General features: G+C 39.1%; 1 protein-coding gene across 1 annotated transcript; it reads right to left on the reverse strand.

Annotated features, from left to right (window-relative positions):
• Positions 1-1,010: 1,010 nt before the first annotated feature.
• Positions 1,011-1,952, reverse strand: LOC122733285 (WD repeat-containing protein 82-like). Its single transcript, XM_043973568.1, has one exon. It carries the CDS (start codon positions 1,950-1,952, stop codon positions 1,011-1,013), a length of 942 nt encoding a protein of 313 aa, XP_043829503.1.
• Between the last annotated feature and the right edge of the window lie 7,691 nt (positions 1,953-9,643).

Below are 9,643 nucleotides of genomic sequence, written 5' to 3' on the forward strand. Positions count from 1 at the left end.
CAAATCTGTTCAAGTCTTGTCTTTGTAGAAGCTCTCTATGAATAATGACATTTTTTCTGTTCAGTATATTTTTATATTGAGGGCCATAAATTTTGCTATAATTATCTCGAATTTTCTCTTATGGATTTCCTCCCTTTTTGGAACCCTTCTGGAATCTCTTGTTGTTCATACTCTCTTTTGGTTCTACAGGCCTCTAGTAGTTTTTCATCAGGCACTGTTTTGTTTCTATTCGATGGTTTAGCATTCATTTGTTTTTATAATTTTAGGACGTTCTCTTTTGAATGATTTATTTGGGCTCTAGGTTTTTAATTAACTTTCTACCTTTTGGCATTGTTAGTATTTATGCCTTTTTAAAAAATGCCTCCATTACTTTCTTATTCCTCTCTCTTTAATGATGGGTATGCTGCCTGGGCTGGAGTGTAAAACTATGTCAACTTCATCCCAAGGTAGGGGATTTAGTCATCAATAGTCTGTGTCCTTACCCACAGCAGCTTCTGGAGGGACAAGACAGGTTTCTTTAAAAGAGAGAGGTTGGACTGTGATGCTTAGATTTCTTCGAGGTCTTTTAAGAACACAGCCTTCTATTACAAAAGCACACCGATGTTATATAGAACCATTCTTAAAAATCCATTTGCTAATTGTGTGGCTAAGATTTCATTGGCTAAAAACTAAAAAAAAACATTAAAAATAAAAGATTTCATTGGCTCCCCAATGTAAAATAAAATTGAGGCTATGCCGAGCGTTCACACACATTCTCATAAGCCTGACATAGCTCATAGCCAAGGGGCAATGTGATGTAGTACATAGCTAGAAAAACTGGGTTTTCACTTCAGGTCTGCAGCACCAAGATTTCTTTTAAAGGCAGGCAGGAAAAAAAATAAAGGATGCACAGTGATGTTCATGAAAAGGACTTGGTGGAAAGACATCATCAAAATCATGCAAATATTCAGTCCCTTCATTATCATAATGCCTGGCCTTCAATGTGCAGATGCTGTTGATCGGTGGCAGGATTAGTCATCAATAGTAGGCAGCCACAATGCCATGATAGAGCATGCACTGGCAAAAGTCATGAATTTAGGATTGAATTGTAAGCAGGTTATAGGACCTGTATGTTTTCCTTCCAACACAGCCACCTTGCCTCCAGTTACTCCATTCCAGATATGGATCTTACCATCATCAGAGCCAATCATTACAAACTGAGAATCTGGGGTAAAGGAAGCCTCAAATGTGAGACCCTGGCTATTGCTATACCCTGAAAATGTATGTATCAGAAAGCCACTAAAGGCATCAATCATGTGGATCGAGTTGCCATTGGTAGATAATAGGATGAGTTTGCCATCCCTGCTGAACTTTAAGCCTGTCCACTCACAGTTCTTTTCATGATGCATTCTGAAAGTGGCAAATGGCCCCTTATCAAAAGTGCGGAGATCATAAAGTTTAACCATTTCAGAATTGATCCCAGCTGCAAAAATCAACCCTTCTGGGTCAAAAGAACAAACTGGCTTTCCCTGGAGACGCATTAAGCCCTGACAGTTAGGAGAGCGGAGATCCCAAAGTCTAATGGTTTTGTCCATAGACCCAGAGATAAAGGTTTCATCTCTTGGTGACATGGACAAAGCTACCACAGTCTTTCTGTGCCCAGGGAAGTACCTAATGTATTTGTTTTCATGCAAAGATAGGTATCTGATTGTATCATCTATTTTGTTACAGCTATATATTGCAGTGCTTGATGACCGTGTGTATCTGATTATGTCTACACCATATTTCTTACTGTACACTGTTCTCTTTGGTTTGCCTTCCTGACAGTCATAAATGACGATGGTTTCATCACTGCTGCTTGAGACAATTGTCTCACCACTGGGACTGAAGTCAAAACTGTTGATTTTGTCTGTGTTCTCTCGGAACACCTTGGCTACTCGGAAGCTCTGTAAAACAATGTCAGACAGCTTCATGGTTCTGCAGGCCTGGCTGGCTGTATCTGGCAAGGAAGAGGTCTTGGAGTTAGAGAAAAAAGGTGGCTAGAGCACTTGCTTGATTAGGAGTAGAATGGGGTAGAAGCAGTGGGAGGGTGGGCAATGTGGCTAGTGAGCATGAGGGCCTAGGGCTGTGATGGAACCACCTCTTACTAGCTTTCCAAAGATTGTCAAATTTTTATCTAGACTTAAGTAATTGAGAAAAGGATAATAATACAGACAGAATGTAAAGGTGTGTCCTGCAAATGATAATGATAATTTTAGGATGTTCTCTTTTGAATTATTTATTTGGGCTCTAGGTTTTTAACGAACTTTTTACCTCTTGACATTCTTAGTATTTATACTTTTTTTTTAATTGCCCCCATTACTTTCTTATTCCTCTCTCTTTAATGGTGGGTACACAGCCTGGGCTGGAGGGTAAAAACAACTGTATGAAGCTAGTTGTAAAGCATTTGCCAGTACTAGGCTCCATACAGTAAATGAAATAAAGCAGGAGGTGTCTGACTGCTGCTGGGTAGACTGTGAATGGCAACAACGGAGTCACATGACTGGGGGCAGCAGAAGGTCACTAGGGAGCAGGAGAAGGTCAAGAAAGGGAGGGGTATGAAGTAGTTGTAAGGCAGAATGAGTGGGGAATAATAGAAGGTCATGAAATAGGTCATGAGGCATCCCTGAGGCAGAGCAACATGAGCTGGGAGCAACAGAAGGTCATGAAGGGGAGGGGCATAAGTAGTTATGAGGCAGGGAAGGATGAGTTAGAATTAGGAAGTAATGTGAAGTAAATTGAAGTGAAGTGAAGTGAAGTGAAGTGAGGGTAGAATGAGGGGGAGAGAAAGGATAAGGAAGGGGCAGGGGAAAGCAGAGAAAGAAAGCGAAAGAAGAGGACAGTTAGGGGAGGGGAGGAGTGAGAGGAGTAGATGAGGGTAAACCAGGGAGAAGGGGAATAAATATGTATTAAGAACTACTGAAGTCCAGGCATTGCACTAAGCACATTTACAAACATTATGTCACCCCATCCCCACAACAATGCTATTATTTAGCCCCGTTTTGCATCTGAGGAAACTGAGGCAAGCAGAGACTAAGTAAATGAGGAAACAGGCACACAGGGTAGAGTGACTTGACCAGGGTCACAGAGCTAGTAAGTGTCTGAGGCGGGATTTGAATTTAGAAGGTTTTCCTGCCTCTGGGCTCTTTGCTCAAGCCACTAGTTGCCTTTAGGGTGAGGGGTGGAGAGGAACTAGGGAAGAGTGAGAAGAGTGGGGGAAGGGTATAGAAAAGAAGGGGAGAGAAAGGAGAAGAAAAAGGAAATAGAAAGAAGTGGGGAGGAGGAGGGAAAGGGTGAGGTAGGGGTACCACGAGGTAGGCAGGAGTGAGGTAAGTCTAGGACGTGTTAAAGTGGACAGCAACCTGTGAGGTTTGGGATGGGGTGGGGGGGCGGGTGTCGCCAACAGGAGTTGGCCCAGGATTCACCAAATGGGACAAGATGGTCGAGGAGGGGTTCTGACTTACCACATCTGACAAGAAGAAAATGAGAGAATGGAAGGGTTTTGGGATTATGGTCGCTGTCCTCCACTCTCCACTCCGGCTAGATTACGCACCAACTTTCTCCACAGACTCCTCAGAGGAAGGAAGTACAGTGCAATATTGGCTAACTGCCGCTACTGAGGAAAGGTGCTAGGCTTGGTGGTGTATTGTGGGAAAGGGAGAGAAAATTATATGTATGTGGGAGGGGCTTCCCCACACCACCCAATGAAGGCAAAATATGAGTTTAGAGGGGCGGGGCCTCTCTACAGAGTTCTGATGCATTGTGGGAAAGGGTAGGAAAGTATATGTGTGAGGGAAGACTGAGGAAAATAGCTTTAAAGGGGTCAGAGGGTTGATCTGGAAGCTAGGAGACAAATAAGCCATAGTGATTGATGGGAAACCATATGCTAATTTAAATTTATAACTTTTCTCTCTACAGAGAAAATAGTTTGCTAAATTTGTGACATCATAATTATTGCTAAATCACTGTTTTCTGAAGCTTTTAGGCTTTTTCAAAATTTAAGTCAAAAATCACATCTTTCAGGGCAGCTAGGTGGCACAGTGGATAAAGCACCGGCCCTGGATTCAGGAGGACCTGAGTTCAAATCTGCTCTCAGACACTTGACACTAGCTGTGTGACCCCGGGCAAGTCACTTAACCCTCATCGTCCAGCAAAAAACCCCCAAACAAACAAACAAACAAAATCACATCTTTAATATATACATAGGAAGTCAGCACGTATCACTAATACTCTAGAATACAATCAGAAACATGAAGCCAGGAGGCAGCTAGGTGGCACAGTGCATAGAGCACCAGCCCTGGATTCAGAATCATGAAGCCAAAGGTCCATAAGGGAAAAGAAATGGCTTTATTAAGGGAGTTTAAATAAAATAAAATCAGAAAATAGAGACCTAAGTGAGCCCAGTAGATGATTTAAGAGAAGGAACTAGGTCTGCAAATCAAAACAGTAAAGGAGGCAGGATAGTGCAATGTTAAGAGCAATGGGGGCAGCTAGGTGATTCAATGGATAAAGCATTAGCCCTGGAGTCAGGAGGACTTGAGTTCAAATCTCACCTCAGACACTTGACACTTAGTAGCTGTGTGACTCTGTGCAAGTCATTTAACCCCAATTGCCTCACAAAAAAGGCAATGGATTTTGAGTCAAAAGACCTAGGTCTGAATCTGTTTCTAATAATACTTACCTTTTTAAAATTTCTTTCTTATATTTTCTTTCAACAATATTTTATTTTTTCCAAATACATATAAAGATAGTTTTCAACATTCATTTCTTGTAAGATTTTTAATTTCAAATTTTTTCTCCCTCCTTCCTATTCCTCCTTCCCAAGATGGCAAGCAATCTGATATAGGTTATACATGTGTAATCATGCTCATCAAATTTCCATGAGTCATGTTGTGAAAGGAGAAACAGAAAAAAAGGGAAAAGCCACAAAAAATTGAAAATAGTATGCTTTGATCTGCATTTAGACTCCATAGTTTTTTGCAAAGAAATGAGGCTTAAGTGACTTGCCCAGGGTCACACAGCTAGTAAATGTCAAGTGCCTGAGGCCGTATTTAAACTCAGTTCCTCCAGAATCCAGGGCCAGTGCTTTATCCACTGTGCCACCTAGCTGCCCCTCTAGACTCTATAGTTCTTTCCCTGGATGCAGAGAGCATTTTCCATCATGAGTCTTATGAGATTATCTTGGATCATTGTATTGCTGAGAAGAGCTAAATCTATCACAGTTGATCATCATAAAATGAGCTAGAGTAACTACTTGAATTTATTGCCTTTGCAAAGAGTTTAATCCCTTCCTCCCTCCCTCCCTCCCTTAGTTGCCATCTAGTCCAACCCACACATGAAAGGAATCTTCAGTAATCATGCCCAGCCTATAGATGATGACAACTCTAATTGCTCATTTGTTTTCCTGATATCAAACCTAAACTATCGTCTTTTACAGCTATCATCAATGGATACTAGTACTGTTGTTAGATTTAGTTCCTCTCCAGAATCCTACCACGTAACTCCCAACTTAGAACCACTATTTTCCTAAGTCCACTGCACACCTGATGAAGAATGTTGAGATGACAGCCCTTTTAGTGGCTATCTTTATTTTAATTTTAATGCCATTTTATTATTTTTTACTAATTCTTAATGATTATTTTAAATATCAATTATCTCTATGGAAGCTCACAACCCAAACAGGGAGGTACTCTAAGTATTATTTATCCCCATTTTATAGAGAGGAAAACTAAGGCGTAGGTATATAAAGAAACTTACCCAAAGTCACACAATTGGGAAGTAATAGAGGCAAGACTTGAACCCAAGTCTTCCTGACTCCAAATATTAGATTCTGTCCAGTACATCTCACTTTGCTTCAAATAAATTACATGAGGCAAGAAAAGATGGGAATTATTGTACTCATATTTTTCTCCAAAAGTAGTTTCTGGAGGAAAAAGTGTTGATTAGAGGGGGAGGAAAGGCCCTAAATTTGAGAATTCAAAGAATCATGTCACTATTCAGGGGATTTCTTCTTTCTTTCAACAGTCACTAAGGTCTTAGAGTACAGCCACATTCATCTTAGTTAAGTCAACAGAGAGGTAGTCAGTATCTCTTATGTGCTACATACTGTGCTAGATGCTAGGGATACAAAGAATGGCAAAAACAATCCTTGATCTCAAGGAGCTCATACACTAATTGGGAAGACAACATGTCTACTGTGTACAAATGCGGTACGTACAGGGTAAAATGGAATGGAGCTCAGAGGGAAAAGTTTAAGGAAGAGGGGAAAAGACTGCTTACAAAGGCAGGTCTTTAGCTGAGACTTGAAGGAACCACAGAAACCAGAGAAGACCACCAGGCAGAAAAGGGTTCCTGGTATTGGGGATGGGCAATGAGAAAAGCAAAGGATAATCAGTGAAAATGAGCATAAGTAGGTAGAGCCTGTAATGTTTCCCACATATTCAACAGAAATTTTTCAGATTTGTTTTCAGAGTGTTCCCAAATTTCATAAGCACCAAAAAACAAACTTGTGCATAATTCCGCTGCCAGGGGGGATTTTGTAAGGACACATCAGTGGTAAATGAGTTTTGTAAACTTCGTGCATGTTTCAGCCAACATGGATGGAGCTGACAGAACAAAACATCCCCCCCCCCAGGTATAATTTGGGTTCTCATATTTATATGCAGAAAAACTGAAGGTAAAATTATCTAATTATACAATCAGCACTGTGGCTTCCACTTGCTCAGTGGAGACCAATGGAAAATTTGACCCTGAAATCCTTACCCATTTCAAGTAGGTAAACAAACAAACAAACAAACAAACTTCTAGGACATGGGCACCTTCCAATTATTAATATAATCAGTAAGGACAAATATTTGGATGCATATGTTCATATGCAATGCATTTACAAACTTTTAAATGTTCTATTCTAGTTAACAGAGAAAGTAAGTTTAATCAATAATTTGGGGATCTGGATTGTTTTTGACAATTGTGGAGAGAAGAGGACCACAAAGAGAAACTTCCTCTCCAGGAAAAAAGGTGTAAAATGAAAACATTAAACACTTTCATTTGGGAAAGAGAGGTGGTATAATATAGGTAAATGAAGTATACTTTGTCAGATACAGCTAATTTGTTGCGATCAACTGTCCTATTTCCTTATGAGGGAGGGTTCAGGGTCAGGATAGGGAATTACTGGGAAATGAGAGTAATATTAATAGAAAAATCATTAGCAAAAATGTATATGTTTATAAATAAATATGTTGAGATGGTGGCAGAATAGATAGGGTTCTGGGTCTTTTGTCTGGAAGACCTGAGTTCAAATGCAGCCTCATAAACTTACTAACTATGTGATAATCAGCAAGTCATTAAAAAAAGCAATCTATGTTTGCCTCAGTTTACTCATCTGCAAAATGGGTATAATGATAGCACTTACCTCCCAGGGTTATTGTAAGGATCAAATGAGATGATATTTATAGAGTGTTTAGCACAGTGCCTGGTACATACTAGTTGTGGTATAAATGCTAGCTATAGGCCAATAAACAGCCTCTGTACATTTGAGTAGCTTCTCCTTGTAGAAATTTAACACTCTTGGATGATAACTTGTGCTACTGGTAAACTGGCTAAATTCTATAAACTCTCAAATCAATGGTCCTTGCTTATTATGGTATTTTTCATTTGTAATGATATAATACAATAAACATTTATTAAGCACATACTATGTATCAGGCACTGTGCTAGGGGCTGAGAATACAAATCACAAAAAGAAAAGACAATCCCTTCCCTCATAGAGTTTATAATCTAATGGGGAAGTCAATACACAAAAGGAAGTTAAAATGGAGCGCAGAAAGGACTGTGAGAGGCTACCCAAGGAGAGAGGTATGATAAAGGTGATGATAGAGGTGAAATCAAGCAGAGCAGCTGGTGGCAAATGAGGAGATGGCTTGGGATCAATTAGCAACAGTATGATTAATTAGCAAGTACATATTCAATACCACTTTGTGTCATTTGCTGTGATGGATAAAAAACAAAGCCTGAGACATGGTTCCTACCATTAAGGAAGATAAGTTGTGCAGATGACATACATATCTGAATACCAACTATCACTGTGTGTGTATACAAATTATAATTCAGGATGAGAAATATCATTGTGAGTGAGAATAGTAAGGAAAAGCTTTCTAGGAGGGGTGGGGGTTTGAACAGTGGATAAAAAGCTAGGGAGGATTTGGACAAGATAAGGGGAGAAGAAATTCTTTATTTCAATAGTGGCAAATTTACAAAATTCTTGCCTAGGCAGATCATACAAGAGCCTATGAAAATGAATATTTTTTTTCCTGGATATTCACTAGTTTATTTTCCATATTCTTAGAAATAACATGTATTCATTCCCCCTCCCATTTCTCTAGGGTTCATTAACCTGGAACCCCCAAGGATACTGCATTCGTTTGGTGGCAGAATTCTGCTGAGAGGAGCAATTTGGTTTGTATCCTCCACTTGAACTATTCAGTATGTGAAAGCCAAATAATATCCCTCCAAGTTTTTGTCTTTTATGATCCCATTTGAATTACTTGCACATATCAAAGTGGTATTCCAATGGTCCATATTGATGGGACCACAAAGGTGAGGCTAGTACAGCCCAAGGCTGGCCACTTCCTAACAAACTGTTTGGACACTAAAACATATGAAATGGATGCAAACACAAAATAACTTTTAGTCTTGGTCACGTGGTTAGTTTTCTTCCACTTTTCCAGGGGGTAAAATGGATAAAAAGCTATTACCAAGAATCAGATGAACATAAAAAGGTAAAGAGACCCACATATACAAAGCTATTTATAACTGTTCTTTTCGTAGTGGCAAACAATCAGAAATTGAGGGGGTGCCCATCAATTGGAGAATGGCTGAACAACTTGTGGTATATGAATATAATAGAATACTATTGCACTGTAAGAAATGCTGAGCAGGCACTGATAGTATCTGAAAACAGATGGAAATACATTTAAAAATTTTTTTTTCATTTCCTCTTTGACAATTCCTTAATCTGAAGTTTTGGGTTTTTGGACTGTTTTCTCTCACAACTAGCTAATATGGGAATTTTTCCATGACTACTCATGTATAACTTATTTTGAATTGATTGCGTTCTTGTGGGTGGGGGTGGTAATGGAGGGGGGAAGAGAAGTTGGAACACAAAGTTTTTTAAAAATTGATGTTAAAATTTTGTTTTTACATATATTTTGGAAAGTAAAATTCTATTCAGAATAAAACAAAAACAAAAAGTAAAGATCCTTGTAAGTATCCAAACTGATGGAGAAAAGGTCTCAAAGTAAAAAGCAATGTTCATTCCACCTTGGAAAGATAAACTCATACATTTTTATTCATCATCTTAAGGTACTGACCAATGAAAATAAAATCTGAGATGTAAAGACAATAAAACAGTTCATATCTACCAGTGGTTCTCACTATTTTAAATCTAGGCAGTTTCCAAATATATTACTTGGAAAAAGTACTTATCAGAAAACTCATCTCATTTCTCAAGTTAGCATTTGCCTTTTTATTTCTAGAAAAGATGCTCAAAATATGAATGACATTATTTTGGAAAACCGATTGAATGTTCATTTTGTGTCCCAAATTTCAAACTTTTGATGTTTGCAGG

Source organism: Dromiciops gliroides, chromosome X (assembly GCF_019393635.1).
Source record: "Dromiciops gliroides isolate mDroGli1 chromosome X, mDroGli1.pri, whole genome shotgun sequence".
NCBI lineage: Eukaryota > Metazoa > Chordata > Mammalia > Microbiotheria > Microbiotheriidae > Dromiciops > Dromiciops gliroides.